Here is a 21,458-nt window from a genome sequence, read left to right as displayed (position 1 = left end):
ATTTTAACGCTCTGTTTTCTAACATGTCTTCAGAAGTCTCACTACTTTCTTGTACATTCTGAATTTTGAAGTTCCTCTCAAAGATGGTTTGGGCAGTCAGTATCGGAGTCTGTAAGCGTTCAATTTAGACGCCAGTCCTTTAGATGGGAGGTATTCTTAATCTTTTGGAGGGCTGCAAGAAGACTATGGCTGTGGTTATTTCCCCTGAATTCAGGGTATGCATGCTCAATTGCAGTAGGCCATATTTTGGGGAGTCTTTTAGGAATTAATCAGAAAGGAAGCATGTTTCCATCCTGGGAATCCACTGACATTTGCTAGAGGCAGATGGCAGAAGATGGGATGGTGAGATATTAGAAGTCAAGGAGAAAGATACTTCACATACTTGGCTTTGCCAAAAGCTTCTGGAATCTGTGTGTTTAGGCTCTTAGGCTTGTATTCTTGTCATTTCAGACATACCCTTGCAGTGAACTGTTTAGCTATGTTGGATTTTTTTTCTTCTTTTAGCATGGTAAATGTGGAGTTATTAAATATTCTTAAAATTATATAAGCCTAAACTCTTGGGTAAATGTAGGTTGTGTTTTCTTGACTTGTTTCCATATGGCTGTGTTTTGGGGTTGTTCTTATAACAAGAATATGGAAGCTTTAATGTATATTCCATCTGATTAAAATGGAACCTTCTTTTAAGAAACTAAAGGCTTTTAAAGCTGTGTTACTTCCAATGAGTAGATTAAACTTCTGACACTTGATGAATTTATTCCTACCAAAAAAAAAGTTACACTGTTTTTGATTACTTGTTAATGTATCCAGATTGGCATGACAGATTATACACAAAGTAGAGCTCATCCTGTATTTTTAGATGCTTGGTGCTTCTGTTCAGCACTAGCTCTAAAATATACCCGCAAAGTTTTGCATGTGCAGACTACTTTTCACTGGCACATAGATTGGAAGGAGAAAACATAAGGAATGTTTGGGCCAAAATGTGATGGTCTGTTAGTCAGCATATAGTCACAAGGCCCTATTTTGCATTTGGGCTCCAGTGTAAGGAAGTACAGTCACACACTGATGTGTCTCTGAGGATTGCGGACTGGAGCTTCTTGAAAGGAGAATGCAACAGCACTGCAAGGGGGACGGTATGTTTAGCCGCCTTTTAGGGTACTCCACTCAACAACCTGCAAAGATTTTTAAAATTGTTTTAGTTATTTTATGCTGAACAAGCAGCCTGAGGTAAAGCATCATGAAAGATCAGATACTACCTTTGTCTTTTATGAACTCCCTGTGGCTCTGAGCTGGGTATGAGTTGATTACCTTAATGGACATAGTGGGGAAAAGCTTAAATCTTAACTGTGTGAGCAAAGTACTGGGAAAAATCATATTAAAATGAAGAAAGAAGTTATCATTGCGCCTGATAAGAATATGGAAGCGTTTTTGCAAACGCGGCTGCCACTGAGTTAAAATGTTTCATCTTCACATTAAAATATTTCCTCTTCAGATCAGAGATATAGATGATATTAATATATAGATACAGTGGGTATTTTTTTTTTTTAGAGATGGTTATTTTGATTTTTTTAAACTATTGGCTAACTTTGAGGACGTGTAGTTCAGGAAAATACATTTTCAGAAAATGTATTTCGTGAAGGACTTGATTAAATGCGTAATTCAACAAGGACCCAGAAAAAACACTAGCGCAGAAACCTGCCTCACAATATCGTCTTTGACTAGAATGATCAAGACGAGACATATGTTCATGTGAGGAAAGTAGGTGATATGATATTTCCCTGTCATTCAGAGAAGAATCCATCTTCTCCTAAAGAGAGAATCTACCTCCTAAACCAAGTTTCAGCAAAAATAGATTAAAAGGGTACTTTTCCAATATAATGAAATGTATGTGTATTTTCTGGTACTTCACTTTTAAATGAGGGATTTGAGTGAATGAATAAATGAATGGATTAACAAATGAATACATGAAGGAATAAACTGGATTAATCTTGAACGATGGAGATGACTGAATGGCATAGTGGTGAAGATAGACGGCCTGGGTTCAGATTCCACCTCTGTCGTTTACCACCTGTGAAAACCTAAGCAAGTGTTTAAACTTGGTGTGTCTCAGTTTCCTCATCTATAAAATTGGACTTCTGATAGTATCTACTTTGTAGGTGGCGTGAGGATTTTATAAGACGAAACGTACAGTGCTGAGAACTTTGGAAGCACTCAGTAGACACAGTTATTGTCACTGTTACTGTTGTATCTTGTGTTAAAAAAAAGGAGTAAATCATGAGGAAGAGCATTCGGTCACTTCAGCCACCAGGCTGCTTCCAGAATAGTTGCTCTGGGGACCTGAAGGACATATCATGTCTCATTTGAGTATTATCTAAATAGACACTTCTCAAAAAATGTTCCACAGTAGATGATAGAAAGTTCCCATAATCAGATGACATTGGGAAACGGTGGTTTGGCAACTACACAACTTCTTTAAAACTTTCATTGTGCTCATGTGTACTGTGAATCTCCAAAAGTGGCACTTCCCAAACCCCTTTAACCACAACATCCTCTTCTCCAGCCCAGAATCTTGCAGGGCCACTATTCCTTAAAATACACTAGAAAAAGAAAGAAAAAGAAAAAGAAAAACAGTGATGTAAGTGGGTGTTGAAATAAACTCATTGTACATGGTACATCCTTTAAATACATTTTTTCTCCCATAAGAACCACTGAAATCCAAACAACATATCCCAACATGATTTACCATGTGGGTTGTCTTTTGAATACCAAGGTCAACACAATGAATTTAAGATAGAGCTTTGTTTAGCCCCTAGGCCAGCATGTGGGCCTGTGGGTAAGGGCTTGTGTCCAGTCCTCTTAGGCTTTTTTGGGTCACTTTTCTTGGGCTTATTCAAATGCACCGTGTGCTGAAATTAGTCATCGCGGATAAAGCACAGGAGGTATGTGCTTGGGCCTGGAGGCCTGATCTGACCTCTCACCTCTCAGCCTCACCTCCTGCTGCTCTGTCCTTTCTCTCCCTGTGGTGCAGCCATAGGAAGTTCTTCCACTTAGGTGAAAGGCCAGCCACCCCTGCCCCTTTTGCATCTATTTCCTCTGTCAAATACCCTCTCCTCCACCCTTTATTCTCAACCTGGTAAACTCTTGATCATCTTTCAAGACCCAGCACCGGGTTACTTTCCTCCAAATGCCTATCCAGACCCTCCCAATCTGGGTTAGGATCGATCCTTGTGATTCTATAGTGTCCAGTAGATCCTTGTATTACCTTACACCGTATTTTGTCACTTGTTTTCCCTCTGGATGCTAAGTTGCTGTATTTTGTTTGTTGGAGATATTTACATACCTTGAATGCTCAGATATTAACTCTGTTATTCAATCATTTTTGTGGAAAGAATTTCAAGGCACAGAATACTGCCATCACTTTAGAAAGCTCCCTTATGCCTCTTGCCAACCAACCCTCACTCCCAGAAGCATCTACTCTTCTGCTTTCCATCAATCAGGTTAATTTTGCTTATTCTAGGATGAAATGGAATCAAATACGATGTACCTTTATGTGTCCAGGTTTTATTGTGTGTGTGTGCTCAACGTACTGCCTTTGAGATTCACCCATGCTGTTTCATGACTCTGTAGTGGGATCCCTTTTATTACTGAGGAATCTTGCTTAGATGAATTTACCACAGTTACTTATCCAGTCTTCTGTGGATGGACACCTAGCTTGTTTCTAGTTTTTGGCTCTTATGAATAAAGCTGCTATAAACAGTCTGTACAAGGCTTTTTGTGAATTGTTTTCATTGCTCTTGGATAAATACCTCAGAGTAGAATTCCTCCTAGAATAGGTGCCTATTTAGCTCTTAAGAAACTTGAAACAGTGTTTGAAGTGACTGTATGGTCTATAAACTTCCTGGGTGCTGAGACAAGGTCTTGTTCAACTCGGTTTCCCTGGTGTCTGATCCCTGGCAGGGCGCATACTAGGTGCTCAGTGTTGCTTGAAGAGTGAGTGGACAAGAACCTCAAAACAGTTTTCCTTCGGACACACCCTCTACTCACTGAAAAAAATTAATGCTTTGTCCACCAAAGGGATGGAAAATTGATTGGCTAAGTGTGGGCTTATTCCAAGCAGACAAAAAATGGGGAATAAGAGTTCCCTTCTGACCGTGCCCTGGACCTACATGCACAGGGGAAGCCAAGTGTGTAGATGGACGTGGGACCACAGAAGGCTCCTGATCACCAGCAGCTGTCAAACTTCCCTCCTAAAGTTAAAACTCCCAGCACTCCCATTCAAACCCCTCCAGGACCTCCTCCTCCCACACACCCCCACCCCTTAGATTTATCTGCACAGGCTCACAGTTCCGCCAGACCCAACAGCTCTCTTTTCTTACAGCATCCAGCATTTCCTCCCCTTTGCAACAGGGGCAAGCTCTACCTGGAATACCTCCACCCGAGGCCATCTCTTCCTGTTGCCATTCTGGTCAGGCCGGCTCACTTCCAGTTCTGTGTCTGCTCTGAAGCCTGTCCTGGCCACTACATCTAAAAGTGCTCTCTTTGGAGCATCTCTGAAGTGGTGTCCACCTGTGGACAGTGTTCGTTAGCCTCTTTTGTAGTTATCTGTGTATCCTACTCTGTGAGGTAATAGGCTTGCAGAAGGCAGTGTGCTTAGTGGCCCTTATTGGTCTGGAAGGAGCTGAGGCCATTGGTCACTGAGTTGCTGAGGTACTTGCTCTTTGCTTTTGGTGGCTGATTCCACTAAACAGAAGTTAAATTAAATGATAATGCTATGGTTCCTTCTTAAAAAGAGTTGTTTACAGAAGAAAGAAGTCTGTCTGAAAGGAGGAGGATATAGTACAAACTCGGGAATTTGTGTCACCGGATAGATAATTAAAGGGAAATTAGTTTCTTAGGCTCCAGTGTTTGTCACAGGTCACATGTCAGGAAGCACAGATATTAACATCTAGAGTAGCTGCACATGACATTTGAATGCATAAGATAATGTAAAATCATCTCCTATAGGAAGAGATGGCTCCAAGGAGTAAAGAAATTTATCTTGTGATATACGTTCTCATTTGATTCCTGTTTTAGTAGTTTAAAGTCTTAATTTGCCTTGGTTCTGCAAACTGCCTACTTCTCTAATGGTACAATTTCTAAAAGTATTGAAGTTTAATTTCCAGAGATGTAATATAGTAATCTTTGCTCTGATTGCAAACATAAATTTGAAAAGAATGCTGAGTGTGAAAATTTACATTGAACAAAACATTTTCTATACATTATGTTGTACTTTTTAAATTATAATCATTTTTGAGTGACAGAAATTCAAGGCTGCAATTGGAAAGATATTTCAGGGTTTGGTTTCTCAGCAAGAGTTATCTCAAACAGATAAGAATTACAAAGTGTTTCTCGTTTTTAAAAAAAAAAATTTTATGTTGCTCTGAAAACTGTAAATACCAATTTCTCAGAACAGAAAAAGGCATGCAAGTTCTTTGACATCTTATAATTTTGTAGTTTGATCAAGAGAAAAATACACTCATTTGTATACCTTTAAAGAATTGGGTGCCATTTTTTAAAAGTGTGGTAATAACATAATTATTAAGAAGTAGGTAGAACTAATTAGCTTGGGTGTGTTTGATCTAATTGCTTGCCTTCTTCTGGTTTAAAGAAAAACACTGGATCTTGTGTGCTTAAGAATTTTAACACCTGCTTCCCTCTACTGAACCAGTAAGACGTAAATGCATCATTAAAATTCCTAGGTTGATTTCCTGCATTATTCACCTGGCAGAGAATGAATTCAATTCTTCCTTCAGCAAAATGAGAGGCATAACTCTTTCAGTGCGGGTAGGGTCGTGCAGCAGGCAGTTTCCAGTTTTATTGCCATGGTACTTAGGAGTCCCTGGTCTCTCCATCCTTAAGAGGAATTCAATGCCATGAAAACACAGCCCTGTCCTTGTAGCTGGAGACCGACATGTTGTTTAATTCAGTACAACCTTAAAAAGCTGTCCTGCTTCTTCACAGGAACTCTGAGGTTGGAACATCTTAATTTGTTTTGATTTGAAATTTGAGCTTGACATATTTCTTGTCTACCTGAATGTATGGATGATTTCAAACATGTACACAATTGAGCAGAGGAGTAAACAACCGCTCATGTACCATCGCCCAACTTCAAAAAATTAGAAAATTATGGCCAGTTGTGTTTTATCTAGACTCCTACCACCCAAACTCCCCCCACCCCCAACAACACACACCCTGTCCTATTTTCAAGCAAATTTTAAAAATCATCTGTAAACATTTACTGATACATAACATTTCAGTATATATCTCTAAAAGATAAGGCTCTCTTTTTTAAACTATTATCATACCTAGGAAACATTATCAAAAATTCCATGATATCAACATATAGTCAGTGTTTAAGTTTCCAGTTGTTTTATAAATGTAGTGCATGTGTCCTTTTCTCAGCATGTTTTTTTTGACTCAGTGTGCAAATAAAGACCACGTATTGCAATCGATTGCTGTGTATTTTAATGCATTTTTAACACGAAAGTTTTAATCATGAAAATTTCGAACTTATAGGAAACTACAGAAAATATGTATCAGATGTGCACTTAACAAATGTTAACCTTACACCGTATTTGCTTCAGACATCTCTTTGCCCCTCCACCCTCCTTTTTTTTGAAAGAAATGTTGAAACGAAATCCCTTCCCCCCCTTTTTTTCCTATTCAGAATTAACCAATATCCTGTAATTGGTGTATATCATTTCCACAGTATGTTTCTATGCCATAAACGTATATATGTATCCATAAATATATCATGTTTTTTTGTTTTAACAAAACAAAAATATGACATATTGTTTATTGTTTACAGATACATATATATGTAGTGATAGTATAAAAGAGCCTGCCCCTCCTCCCTTTCCCCCCGCCCCCACCACGTATGTGTGTGTGTGTGTGTGTGTGTCTATTTGCAACTTATTTTTTTCCACTCAGCGTGCATATTCATACATGCAGCACAAATAGTTAATTTTAACCTGCTATATGCTGTTCCATTATGTGAATAAACACCAGCATCTTCACACCCTGCTGATGAGCAATTAGGACGTTTCCAGGTTTTTTCTATTATAAACAATTCTCTGCAAACATCCTTTTATGCATGTCTCCTTGTGCACATGAGTGAGAGTTTATTTAGATTATGAACACCTAGAAGTGGTAGGGATGTCTCTGATTTCTGATTTCTCTCTAAATTATATAACTCTCAGCAGCAACATACGAGAGGTCCAGTTTCTCCAGATTCTCCCCAACACTTAGTATTGTTAGGCTTCTAAATATTTGCTGATATCATGGGTGCAGGATGGGTAACGCCTTTCTTTTGATTTTTTTATATTTATTAGCTTTTTAGGTTTCCTCCTCTCTGAACTGCATGTTCATAAAGGTTTTTTTCTAACAGCGGGATATTGGAATTTCAAAAGTCTCCAATCTTAATTATACAGACACGTTAATTCTTTTTGAATGGGCTCAGTATATTTTGTACTTTGAGAAGTAGTTTTCAGAGAAATCATATTTATAGTTACATGCGGACACTTAAGATTGGAAAAGGACATTTGTGAGAGCTGAGCTCTTTTAAGATGGAGAAAAGTCAACTGTATGAACAGAAACTATTAACAATAATGTCATTGACTGTTCTATCCTACTGAGTCTTTATCTGCCTTATTTTTTCATTTGCTCACTTTTTTTCTACCTCCTGTATTTTCCTCCAGGGTTCCTATACTTCTCTCAATAACTGATCAATATTATTTTATACACACTCAGCACATTCCAAAATCTATCCGCTTCATTTTCCTTCCTGGAAATTCCCCTTCCAGAATCTTCTGTCCTGTTACTCTAATATGTGCTCATTGCTCTTCCGACCAGCAACGTCACTGTCACCTGGGACATCTCTTCACATCCCTCCTGTGTTGGACCCTATTGTCCTCAATCCCCTTCTTTCTCTTTTATGGCATATTCCTTTATTTGGTGAAGCATATCTCTAAATCTTCCTAAGAGAAGGTTTAATAAGGAAAGCAATTTTTTCCCCAAATTAGTTGAAATGTATTTTTCATTTCATTTATTTATTTTTTGCTACTTTTATACTTGGTTTTTATACTATATCCGGGCTTAGCATTCCAGATCAAAATTATTTTCATTCAGAATTCTGAAGGATTTGATTCTTCCACTTCTCAGCATTGCTGTTGAAAAGTCTGTTGCCATTCTGATCCCTAATCCTTTGTTTGTAAACTGTGTGCTTTAGGAAGCCTCTAGGATTATCACTTTCTTCATTCTTGGATGAATTTTATGATATGCCTTAGTCTGGTCTTTTGTTAAAATCATTTTTACTAGATATTCAGTAGGTTCTTTCAATCAAGAAATATATTTCCTTCAAACCTGTGACATTTTCTTCTTTTAGAAATTGCTTCCCTTTAGTTTTATCTTACTGGAACTGTTTCCAGTCATAAATTGGACCTCTTGGAGCCTCTGATTTTTCTATTTTGTTTTTTTCCATTTGTTTCCATTTCTTCATGTTTTTTGTCCTACTTCCTGGGATGTCTTCTTGTCCTTAACCTCCTCCTATTCCACTGATTTTTTTAAAAAATTCAGCAAGCATATTTTTAATTTCTAAGAAATTTTTCCTTGTTCTCTTACAGTTCCTAATTTATGGAATCTTGTTTGGTGGCTGAAATATTTTTAAAATATATTTTTGAAGATGTTAATTATGGTTTGGGGGTGTTTTCTTCAGCTTCTCGTGTTCCTGAGTTGTGTTCTGCTTTCAAGTTAGGTTTGTCTCTGTTTTAGGCTCTCCTTTTCATATTCCATAGTTTACCTACCATTGTGGATTGGTGTGAGATTTGAATTGAATGTTTGACTCAAGGTCAAATAATGTTAGTGACTTAAAGAGAGAAGCCCTATTATGCAATTCTATCTTGACTACATTTTCAGCTTCATTCCTACTGAGGAGACAAGGATTAGAATATATGAAATTGTAAGATACTTTCTAAACATACGAATTCCAAATTGGTGATTCCCACAGCTCTAGTTAGAGTAGATAGAATTTTTGAATAAGGTATTCACTAATTCGTTAATTCATTTGACAATATATATTGACATCTACTATTACTAGGAATTGAAATTTACTTTGATATTGTTGGTCTAAATGTACAACTTTTAGCTCCTATTTGTTTAAAAAATGTTACTTTTTAGTTTTAAGTAAACTCAGAAGGCTAAAGAATAGAAATTCAAATTCCAAAAGAACATTATCAATTCATTGCCATGGGTAAATGGACCCAGGGTATAAAATGAGATCTTTTCTGAATTATATTTCACTTAAGTGATGTTAGATTTTCTAGGCAAGAGTGAAGAGCATACATGAATCTGTATCATTTTTTATGGGGAGCTATAAACTCAAATGAACCTCATCTGTTTTATGGAATGGGTTCATAGAAATTGTGTATCTTTGTAAACAGATATACGGCCCTACACAGCACTTGCCAGTGACTTGTATTAAAATTGATCTATACATATTTCGCATCCAGAAGTCATCTAATTTATAGCCACTGTATTCTGTTTATATCAGATATATAGAAGCTATGCTATTGGAATAACAGAGACCCCTTTATAATTTTATAGTCCAAGTATATGGAAGACCATGGACTTTAAAAAAACTTATCATGGAACATATACAGAAGTAGGGAGAATCATTTAATGAATTAAAGATTACTGACACAGCCAATCCTGGTTCATCAATGCCCTTTTCTCTGTCCTCTCACGTTAGGTTATCTTAAAGCAAATCCAGGACATCCTATCATTTCATCCAAAAATACATCAGTGTCTTTCTCTAAAAGATATGTTTGCTTGCTCTCTCTCTCTCTCTAACATCACCGCAGTATCATTACCACACCTTAAAAATTTTAACAGTTTTTACTTAAAATCTACTTTCAGTACTTGAATTTCTCTGATTGTCTCCATTTTTTTTTCTCTTGGTTTGTTTGAATTGGGGTCCAAATAATTTCATATATTGCGTTTGGTTTGTTTATCTTGCAAGTCTCTTTTAATCTAAAGTTCCCTTGCCTTTAAAAACAAAAATCTTACAATTTGTTGAAAACACTGGGTTGCTTACTTGCTGAAAAGATTTTTTTTCCTGAAAAAATTGTATTTTATGAAAAATGTTCTGCATTCTGGATTTTGCTGACTGCATCCCTGAGGTGTCGTTTAACATAGTCTTCTGTCCCTGTATTTCCTGGAAACTGGTAGTTGGGAATAGATATTTGATATTTGACTAGATACAGGCTTTATTTTTGACACGAAAAAAATCTTCATAGATGGAGTTGTCTATTTCTTGTATTATATATGTTGTATATTTCCTCCTGCATCCCATCAAGAGGCTTGCTGTGTCTATTTCTCTCTTTGTGATATTAAGATTGACCCATGGGTTTGGATGTTGTCAGCTTGATCCATCCATTATAGAGTTACCCATCAGCTCTTCTCTTAATGCTTTTAGCAGCCATTGAAGATGGTTACCTGAGTCCGCTATAGAGGTTATATGAAGGGTTAAGAGTTTCTGAATTTGGGAAACCTCACCTACTTGCAGCTTCCTACCCCTGATTTATTCTGGCATCTTGGTCATTTATTTTTTCTTTCCTAGTCTATAATAGATTTATTATTCTCTAGTGCACTATTCCCCCAAGTAAACTATATAGAACACAGCACTGCAAAGTACACTGTGAGAAAAATCTCCTTGAGTTTGGGCCCTGCCACGTATAATTTTTCCCTCTGAGATTTATAATACAGGTGAGCCTATTTAAAGTTCTGAGGACTGTGTCAATAAAGAAACTTGATTAACCTAGAGTTTCATCAACTTATTTGACCACTGTATTCTTTTATCATTAATACCTATTAGTATTCTGATTAGAGAAACACACTTTGAAATGCATCTCAAAGAAGAGGGGAAGGTGGAGGCACTTGCCCCATCCTCTCGTGAGGCTTGCTGATGTTAAAGTCATGACTCAGTAGCGTGGACACCCTTCTGGGGCAAGAGAGTGTGAGAGCAAATCAAAGTTCACACAGAGAGAATTTACGTATCATAACGCACCTTGTGTTAATATAGTCACATCTTCATTGTATTGATTGCTTCAATTGCTGTGTTACCTACATAACCAACTACTCCCCATATGTTAATTACTGGTAAGAAAATAAAGCCCACTGTAGTAGTCACAACTTAAAAACTTATGACTTTGCTTTCTTACATTACAAATTTACACATGTGCACCACACGCATGCCTGTGCACGCACACCCCCCACACACCCCAGAGCACACTTCAGTTATTTTATTTCAGGTGCAGTATTGGTACATGAGGAGTAATAAAGGGAATCATAACACTCGTTGAGATCATTGGCTTCAGGTATCAACTGCAGATTGGTTTTTATGCCAGATGCTCACGTGCTGTCTGTGGCTCACTATGGGAAATGCAGTTGAGCAGAATTAGTGAGACAGGACAATTTTCCTTTGCTCTGAGGACACCTTGAGCTTTGTACAATAAGTGTTTTCCATTAGAATGAAAATGCTGTGTGTTAATGCTCCTGAGAAAAAATGGTGATTGCCAGACAGGTCGTCAGGAAGCAGTGTTTTCAATGTTTCACAGTATAAGCGTGAGTCGATCCTTAAATGGGGAATACAGCCTATTTTGCAGACTTGGAATATGAATGACATTTTTTGGAGGGGTGGTGTTATTCTAGGAAAGTATGAATTTTGATTATAGGAACTTGCACAAGGGACACAGTAATAAGCAGTGTAAGTCAGAACACTTCATTAAAATAGACAAGAACAGAACCAAGACCCAGAAGACATGAAGCTCTGTTTTGTGAGTCTTTTTGGGGAGAGTGGACTGGGATAAGACGCAGAGAGTGCTGACAGAGCATCACCAGTGATCCCAACATTGGCTCAACGTGCTTTTGTAGCACTGGGCGGCTGGCTGCCTGGCCATTGGGGAATGTGGGCAGTTAATATTTATGATGGAAGTTATACTGGTGCTTTTAAATTGAAACAAAGCTTTTCTTTAAAAATTATCAGGACTTAAAATGCTTTTCTATTCAGAAAATCCAGAAAAAGGCAAAGACTACGTGAATTAAATACTTTAAAACAATAGACAATCCTGTTCTTTATGACAAGTTACTCTTAGGTTTGCTGTTCGTAGAAGGGAAGGATCAAGTGTAGATTTTCACTGTGGACCTTATCTTCCACTCACTAGGTAGTTTTCCAAATACCGTGCTCTGAGGGCTGTTTGGGCTCCACTCAAATACGTGTTGTTGGGAAGACTGAAAGTAGAAGGGTGGGACATGTGTCTGGAAATTACCCTAAAAACATTATTTTAAATGCAACTTAAGGTAATAAATTTGTATTCCTTGAGCAGAAAGCAGTTGAAAAATGCATTCATTTGTTGCGCTTCTAAAATAGTATTTGGTGCATAACTGAGCCAAAACACCGATGTAAAAATTCTCCTACAGCATAAAAAGTTCAAGAGGTCCGAATGAAGATTTCAGTTCAGTCCTTCATGAACTGAAGCTCAGAGAGCAGAAGTGACTTGCCCAACGTTACATTTACCTTGCGGTTTAAAAGATTTCATTCACTTAGCTTGAGAGCACTTCATTCATTTTCAGTGTGACACGTGGTTGCATTTTACACCTTGACTTTATAGTCTGGTCTGGAAAATAAGCGATTATCCGGTTGGCTCAAAATAATAATAACGATGGTTAGCCGATGGAGGGAAGGCCAATTGTCCTTCCTGCTCGTGTCAGCTTTTCAGGGGCTGATCTCTATGGATGTATGTTCTCCCAGATCCCACATTTTCTTCCCTGACAGTTTGAGATTCCAGTAGCAGGTGAGCAAAGTGCGGAAGTGGTAAAGGCAAACGTCAGCCAACAGGTTGCCACAAAGAGCTAAAAACAGGGGGATCTGGGGACCTGTCTCTGGGTATCAGCACATCATGCAGACCGTAACCTGGGTGTTTTCTGCCCCGCTCCCCGCAAGGCAAAGGGTATAGTACCAGCCAGAATGTGGATGCTTACGGTTTTTAGAAACTTCATGAGAAGACTGACTTAGACCCTACAGTGAGTCTAAGGAAATTTCTTGTGAAGGATGAAGTTTTAGGCTGTGAACACAAGTTCAGCTAGATAGGAAAAAAAAAAAAAATCCTGCACCAAGATTGTACCTCTCCACTTGGTTTAGCTCGACTTTGATGTGTTTCAGCCTGTTTGTCCTTATTTTAAGGTTAATGATATTCACTCTGCTGAGTGTCCAGAGGTATGGGAAGGATCAAATTATTTCTTTTATGTCAACCAAGAGGGACAGTTGTGTTGAGACACCAGGTTAAAAAGGTTCTTTGTAGTTTGAAGTTTCGTTTCATCGTAATAGCGTTTGGTTTGTAGCTGACCAAATGACGATTGTATTAATGTTTCTTTGCTTATTAAAGAAACGAGGTGCTCTGGTTTTATGTTCAGTAACTTACTAGCATCTTGATCACACATAAAGTTGGATGATGGATTCTACCCCCCAAGAATTCTGCTTTTGGAATCAGCGAGGTTTTATTTTAACAAATGCATTTTCAGTTTAGGGTTCTATATAAAGATCGTACTCTCTAGGGTAAAAAGTGTGGGAAAAGGTGGCTGACCTTGAGAAATATACAACTGCTGTGCTGGAGTTCTTTCAGGGCTGAAATGGAGTAATCAAATCAGAAATCATGGAATGGTTTCTAATTTCAAAGACAGACTGTCTGACCTTGCCTAAATAGTTCAGGTAGAAACCAAGAAGGAACATGGAGAAGGAAATTGAGTTCCCCTCCAGGTGACATGCGAGCACAACATGAATACCTCTGGGATTACAGCATGGGCCACTCATTCACTTTCGGGTCTCTCCTGTATTTTGATTCTTATTTGAAAAAGTTCTGATTAAACCTCTCCTCTCCCCGCCCCCCGCCCCATGCTCACACAAATGAAAAATCTCTCCCCACGTTTACTCTTTGTTCTGTCTTCCTGAACTAGAGCCTACAATTGAAAAGAATTCTTTCTGAAGTGTATTTGGTTCTTTGGCTCTTTTGGAACAAGTCTTTTCTTGAAATCATGAAGGGGACTTCCCAAATATCTAGACTCACCAGTATTTTGGATTCTTTGCTGCATGTTTCATACCCCAGAGGAAGGAAACTTACATGGATTAAGGACTTCTGTTGTGCCTGGCTTTGTCACATTTGTCAGCAATCACCCCCCAACTGCCTCTCTCACTGGATGACTGTTCATGCTGCATGTAGTACTTCTTGCACCCTGGCTGGACCTTCTGTGGGCTGGGAGGCAGCGCTGTGACTGGTGGCTTAGATGAGCCTTTCTCCAATCTGTCAGCATCTGCTAGGTGGAGGTTCTGAGTTGTGTTTTTGTTTTTTAGGTTGTACAATATGAAACATCAGTAGTTTAACTGGGAATGCTTATTTTTAGAGGTGAAATGGTTTTATTTCAATGGCTGAGAAAAGGAGTTAAAAGTGTGAAAATGTGTGATGACCACAGGCAGGCGAAGGACAGAGAACATTCTAGGTTGATCTGCATTGCCCTGATAGTGAAATCATTGCCTGGGTTTTTTTGTGTTTACCTGATTGAATGAGGGAGGTTCCTAATTTTATAATAATTATTGTGTCAGTTTGGAGGAGCTCAGAATGTCTTTTTCTTTCTTTTTTTGGTAAGTGACTCCCCAAAATGTGGTACTTAGGGAGGTTGAGCATTAAACATCCAGGTTCTCTTAGTTTAGCAAAGATGGTCAAGCCATTTCCAGCACAGCAAGAAATGGGATCGTGAGAATCTTGAGCAGATGGCAGTGGTCCTCTGAGTCCAAATCGGGATTACTTGCTAGCTGCACGATGGGCAAGAATCTAGTTAGCCTGAGCCTCAGTTTCCCAATCTGTGAATTGTGGGTTACAACATTTTGAGGCTTAAGGAGATGATGACTGTAAAAGGCCTGGAACAGCTCGTGTGCCCAGAGAAGGCGCTGTATATGTGGAGAATTTAGAGGTTTTCAGTAGTGAATGAGTACCACTCACCTATTTGAGGTACAGGATTTGGAATCAGGGTCAGTAGAATCAAGTCACCCCAATATAAATGGATTTTTTCTTTGTGCCCCAGTGATACCTAGAGTCAGGGATGGCCTAAACCTTTGAGCAGAGCTGTGGAGTGCAGCCTCACTTCCTTTTCCCAGCCCCTCCCCTCCCCTCTTCCCTCTCCTCCCCTCCCCTCTTCCCTCTCCTCCCCTCCCCTCTTCCCTCCCCCCTTCTCCCCTCCCCTCCCCCCCCAGGGTCCTTCTTGGCTCCAGGTGACCTGTGTCTACTTCCTGTGGCCCTGGCTGCCCCTCTCCCACTGGCTCCGCCTCCTATTGGGAGAAGTGATGAAAGGGGATCTAGCAAAGGAAGCCGCATCCCTGAAGGTGGAGCCTTACAGGGACATTTTTCTCTTCATTACAGCCAGGCCTTGCTTCCTGTCTTCTCTCATAACCAAAGATCCTTGTCAGGAGGGTAAAAATTACAAGCATTTTTGTCATCAGAATGCCGGCAGTTACGTGTATCTATCTAAATAATAGAGGCTTTGAATAAAATGTGGCGAGGGTTATAATGACCTCTTGTTAATGACTGAGAAAAGAACAGGTGGACCTCAGGGCTCTGCATCTTCCCCACCTGGGTTTCCATGTATACCCTGCTTTTTGCTGCAGCGGAAGCTGCTTATTTGTAATTTTGCCACATAGCCCAGCTTCAGGGAGGGCAGTCAGTGGGGCAACGCAGAGAACATGGTTTGCAGCAAGAGCCTTGCTTTTTTTTGTTTTTCAAATCAAAACCCCCCTTTGCTGTCCCTTTAAACCATGTGTTAGAGGGTTTTATCAGAAAAGGGAAAATAGACTATGCCCTGTTGTTGCTAGGTAACCAGAAAAATAACAAACCCAGTCAGAGTTGATGTTGGAACGATTTTCCCCAGGACCCTGGCTGCTCTTGCTAAGAGATTTGTGTGGTGTTAACAGAATTGCATAATGGTGAGGCTGGAGGGTCTCCATCCTTCATCTCCTTTCTCCTATCCCCTCCCCCCACATCAGAAAAATCCCAGGTATGTTGTTTGAGTCTTCTGATCTGTTCTTGACTTTGAAATACTCTGAGGGAAGATGCTGTACAGATGCAAATATGGCTTATTGCACAAAGCTGGAGTAGATACTATATTTCTAAGACACTGAACCCATTTTTAAAAATAACTGGGCGCCCCTTTCTCAGCAGGTGTAGTGTTTGAACAGCCCACAAATGGTGACAGTCTTTATTCATCTGACATTTTGCGGGGAGTATTTTGTAAAGGTTATTTTTAGCCACAGGAGATGTTTGTACTCGCAACCAAACAGTTTAATGATTTTGATTAAATCATTAGGTATCCGTTTTGTTTCTTTCTCACTGAGTCCATCATTCTCTCAGTGGCTAGTCTTCTGGCATCTCCCAGTCTCCAAGGGGGCTGACTCTGATTCATAGGTTCATCTGCCTTGTGGGTCTCAAGCTGACTCTCCGGTGACCTGTGCTGTCTGTCTGTTGCAGATGTGGACATCTCTCAGACTGCGTACCCACCCCTCCAGTTCTCAGATCCACAGAGCCCTCAGCTGCAGACGTTTATAGCAGAAGCAAAGCTAAATCTACAGAGAGCGACCAGACAAGATGGGGGAACTGGAGATGGAGCAGAAGAAAATATTGTTTACCTCTAATTGTGTTGTTATTTTTCCAAATGAAACAAAATTCTGGCATTTGGGGGAGAGTTTTTTTTTTTTTTCTTTTCCTGATGTGTGTGTGACTGTGTCCAAATTGCTTTAGGAGTCATGTTTAATATTTCGTGCAAGTTCATTTTGGGGGCATGAGTCTAATAATTAAATTATTGAAAACAACTCTGTTTGTATCATCATTAACTTATCACACCTAACTTCAGACTGCTGGAGGAGAAATTAACTTAGATAAGCAGAAATATTTTCAAAGTTGTTATGACCCTAGAGTAAAATTCCATATTGTATTTTCTATTGGATCATTTGGTTTTTAAAATGCCTTTTAAGACCTAGAGGAAGCACTTTGGATGGAAAGAGTGATACAAAGGGCGAACTTTCACAGTCATAGCAGCTGATGAGGGGGAGTGACCTCAGGGCCCTCAAAGGCAGAGGAGGGTGTGGAAAAGGACTTTTCTTGGCTAGGCTTTGGGACATCAAAGGGGTCACTCCTAGTGGTGCGCTGTCACAGTCACCATACAATCAAGGTGTCCTATTAGGCACCTGTCCTAACCGGGTGGCCGCTCTGCTGTGAACACAATCTGGACTCTTAGGACCTGTGCCAGAGGCTTTTCAGATGCACTGCCGTGGTGATAAATCTTGTGGGCCTTCATGTCATAGTTCAGCATTATCTTTCAATGTAGCCCAGAGGCAGAGCCCCAGCAAGTCAATTTGACCTAAAACTGTAGTAGAGAAACTTTGTTACTAAAGTAAGACTTTAGAAGTGCCCTTTCTTCTCTCAGCTGGCCCTATCTCCACCAGCCCTGGGAGCACCAACGACCACCCCTCACTGCAAGGATCTCTGCCCTGCAGCTATTGAAGGACAAAAAGTGCTGTCTCGGTGAAGCTTGCTGCCTGAATGTGCTTTTCCACAAAGGAAAGCTGATACATCTTGCTTTCGGGGTAATATGGGTCTCTGTGTGCGAAAATAAACCAGGAAATGTTTTCAGTTTGTTCTTCACAAGTATTTGTATATGTTTTGGTCAGTGTCAATAAATACCTTTTACCTCACTACTTTCCTTTGAAATTTTAAAATTGTTTAGAACCATAATAAAATACATATTTCACACTCAAACACAATCGCCCTTTATTAAAAATGAAAATAAAGGAGGAATACTAAATACACTCAGGCTTGCAACATTTACCAGGAGGGAGCTGTGATACGAAGAGAAAAAAATTCACCCAGATTCTCTTATATTTTTTTCCTACTTAAATTGCCAGTTGAAAAACTAATCTATATTTTCACTTAGGCAAGTCCAATCTGAGTTTTAAACAAAACTTTTTGGGAGACACTCTTTTCTGACTCACTGCTTCTGTCCATTTTGGTCACAATCATATTAATAGATTTAGAGACTAATTTTCACAGAATGGATATAGCTTATTAAAATTTTAATCAGTCATGTCATCTCCAAGATGAACTCCTAAATTATAAGGTGCATCTTCTATTCCTAAAGATATCTAGAAAGAAAGATCTATCTTCCCTCTCTCTCCAATAATGCCTATTCCAGAATTCTCTATCCTTCGAATAAAAAGCATATAGATATTTCAGTCTAATTCCTTGCTCTGATTACTATAAATATCTTTGCTTTTTTTCCTGACAGAGGATATGGAAATAACCAGATGTGAAAATAGGTAAAGATGTTCAAAATCCCCATGGAGTTTTTTCAAAAAGCAAGTGCTCAGTTGATTTTCAAGCCCTGCAAACTCTGGGGCTTTGCCTAGCCACCCAGGGTGAGCTTTGGCATCATTTTATGTATCTCTATTCATAGTTTCCTCTTGGTAATTTTAAAATTTAACATAATGACTTCTCAGCTGAATCTAACTCAACACTTTCTTGATAAGTTCTTCCTTTTTACTTTGCCCTCGCTATATAATGAGCTCAGATCTCACGGAATTCACTCTGTGGCTCTAACAGAAATTCACTCATCTTAGGAGAAGATCACCCTATTTCTCAGCATCATAAATGTTTCCCTCAAAGGATATTTCCCACCAACTGAAGATCTTAAAGGAAACCTTCATCCCTTTAGAGATTCATTATGAAAAGGAAAGCAACATTTTTGCCCTGTTCCTTCCAGGTTTCAAAAATTTCATGTGCATCTCATTTGTAGTCCAAGCTTCTCTGTACTTCATCACGGCTGCAAATTGCTGGAGTCCTGTGACACTTTCCAGCCCACGCACAGTTGGAGCCCTGGTCATTCAGAAAAGGGTAAAAATACTCTCTGCAGAGGTGGTGATGGTGGTGGTGTATGTAACAAACATATAAAATGAAGAAGGTGAGCAAGATGAAATCATGGGATTACAGAAAAGTGAAAAAGAGTGTATATTCCTTCCTGTGACCTAGGACCCACGGTTCAAACTCAAAATCAAACTGAGGTTATTAAAGTTCAACCATTTCTGTCTCGATGAGAGAGGCATAGTGGTAGAGTATTGGTTCTCGAGCCAAAATTTCACTTCCTGGCTGTGTCCTTGTCCTGTCACTTCACCTCTCTAGGTCTTAGTTTCCTCATCTATAAAACAGGGATGATTACCTTATGGAATTGTGAGAATTAAATGATTATGTAGTGTGCTTGGAACAGAGCCTGGGGCATAGTAATCACTCAGCATATGCTAGCTATTATTACCATATCATAAGCTCTTTTAATAATTGGTCAGCCTGGTCCCAGTCCTTAGGCAGGTTGCACCTGCACAGCCAGAAACAGTGAATAGAGGGGTCAGGTCCCTGGAGATGGCTAGCTATAAGAGTGAACTAAGGCTTCGTAAGGTTAGCTTTCAACTCATTTGCATCTCTAATCCTCCATTTAACTCGTTCAATAAACATTTATCAACTGTCTGCTAAAGGCCAGTCTGTTAGGAAGCATGTAAAGATGAACAAGCCTGCAAACTGTTGGAAAAGACAAACACATGAACAGATCCTGAGAAATGCAGGTCACTGTTGGAACTCAGAGAAAGGGCATGTTGGGGGCCAGTAATATGTGGAAGGGAGTTGTCCTAAAGTAGAACATGCCTGAGGCTTGGAGTATACGTAGATAGTCAGAGGGTGCGGAAAAGACTTTCCAAGCAAGGAGGGAAACCCAAGCAAAAGTCCAGAGACACTAAAGCCAGGACCACTGGAGCGCTTATTTGGAGGTACTGCAGAATGAGTTCTTCCCCTCTGGATCAAGGTGTCCAGGGAGAAAATCCCTGTATCCTGGCCTCTTTCAAGCACTCTAACACAAGTTGTGGGGAAACATGGAAGTGTCTCTCTCAGCTTGGTAACTGATCAGGTTCCACAGAAAGCTGGGTTCTGGAGGACTGCTGAAACCCTCGGGAAGCTTTAGTCAAATCCATTTCACCTGCCGTCACTAATCAGGGTCATCTACAAAAGACTTGCCTGTCCTCCAAGTGGCATGGAGCCTAAACAAGATGTTTGCCTGAGCTGTTTTGCAGGAACTGGAGTCAGCTGTGTCTAGTTGGAGGTGCGCAGGTTAAGACCGGATAGGACCAGGAACCTCCCACTGGGCATGCGCGAGTGTCCGCTCCATGACCTTTTGACGTCAGAGGGCTGAAAACTCCAACCTCAGCGCGTGCTAAGCACCTGCGTTTTAGAACATGCAGAGCTTTGTTACACCTGAGCAGAGCCATGATTACCACACATTTTTCCAATCCTTTCCCCACGCCTTTGATGGCCCTGCATCTGTGTTATCCTATAAATATCCCAACCCCTGAGTTCTTCGCTTTTCTGGGAGGCGGATTTGAGATGCGCTCTCTCGGCTTCTCTCTTGGCTGCCTTGCGAGTGAGCCCTCTCTTTGCTGCAAATCTCGGGCATCTCAGCGCTTGGCTTCAGCGCTGGGCCCCCTCACCCTTCCACACCCACCTCCTCCGTAAAGCAATTGGGTTCTGGTCAAATGGCCAGTTGGGTACCTACCTACTGATCCTAAGCACAAGAAACCAGAAGTAAGGGTGTTCCTGGGGGCTCCCTGAAGATGCTTATTGGAATAGAGGGATCCAAAGCAGAGTTTTAAGTGGAGGAAAAAAGGGGGAGGGGGAGGAAAAAAGACTCACTTTGCTCTTCTGCTTTATTTTCTTCGTTTCAGCAAAGTTTTCTTCCTAAGGTTTTATCTTTTCTTTCCTTTGGAACATATTCCTCTTTTCTCCTTTTATCTGGCTGTGGGGTTTCTATGTATTAGATGAAACAGCCACCTCTCCCAGTCTTGAAGGATTGGTCTTGTGTAGGAGGTGAAACTTATTGTTCAAACCTGCCCTAGCTTTATGGTCGTCTCCCTAAACCTCTCTGATTGTCCAAGCAGCCTATTTTAATTTTAGTGGCTCCCAGTGGTTGAGGGTGTGCCAAGACCTATCACTGTCCTAAAGATTTGGGCTGGGGGTGGGGAACCTCAGTCAGCTCCTAGATTTAGGCTGTTTTGGAAGCCAGACCCTCCGGCAGCAGCTTTAAAGTATACAAGTACTTTAAAATATACATCGTGCTATGGGACTGCAAGCATAAGCCCTGCTGACCGAGAGAGCCAGATGATCTAGGGCACCTGAAGAGTATATAAACTCCTTTCTGGGGGACACCAGTGAGCTGGAGCCAGGCAGCGGGAGGGTGTAACCTCACTCTCTCCAGGGCCTGGTGCAGAAGCACCCTTTGAAAAGCGCACAGACTTT

The 21,458-nt window shown here is 40.1% G+C and overlaps 1 protein-coding gene across 1 annotated transcript in view; it reads left to right on the top strand.

Annotated features, from left to right (window-relative positions):
• Positions 1 to 17,824, top strand: part of ARHGEF28 (Rho guanine nucleotide exchange factor 28) — a 296,643-nt gene extending 278,819 nt beyond the window's left edge. The window contains 1 exon segment of the mRNA XM_057741127.1: positions 16,602 to 17,824. Within this exon segment, the coding sequence (XP_057597110.1) occupies positions 16,602 to 16,765 (164 nt within the window). The 3' untranslated portion in view covers positions 16,766 to 17,824.
• The last annotated feature ends 3,634 nt before the right edge of the window (positions 17,825 to 21,458 follow it).

The sequence above is a fragment of the Hippopotamus amphibius genome, chromosome 1 (assembly GCF_030028045.1).
Source record: "Hippopotamus amphibius kiboko isolate mHipAmp2 chromosome 1, mHipAmp2.hap2, whole genome shotgun sequence".
NCBI lineage: Eukaryota > Metazoa > Chordata > Mammalia > Artiodactyla > Hippopotamidae > Hippopotamus > Hippopotamus amphibius.
This window is presented reverse-complemented; position numbering and strand designations above follow the sequence as displayed.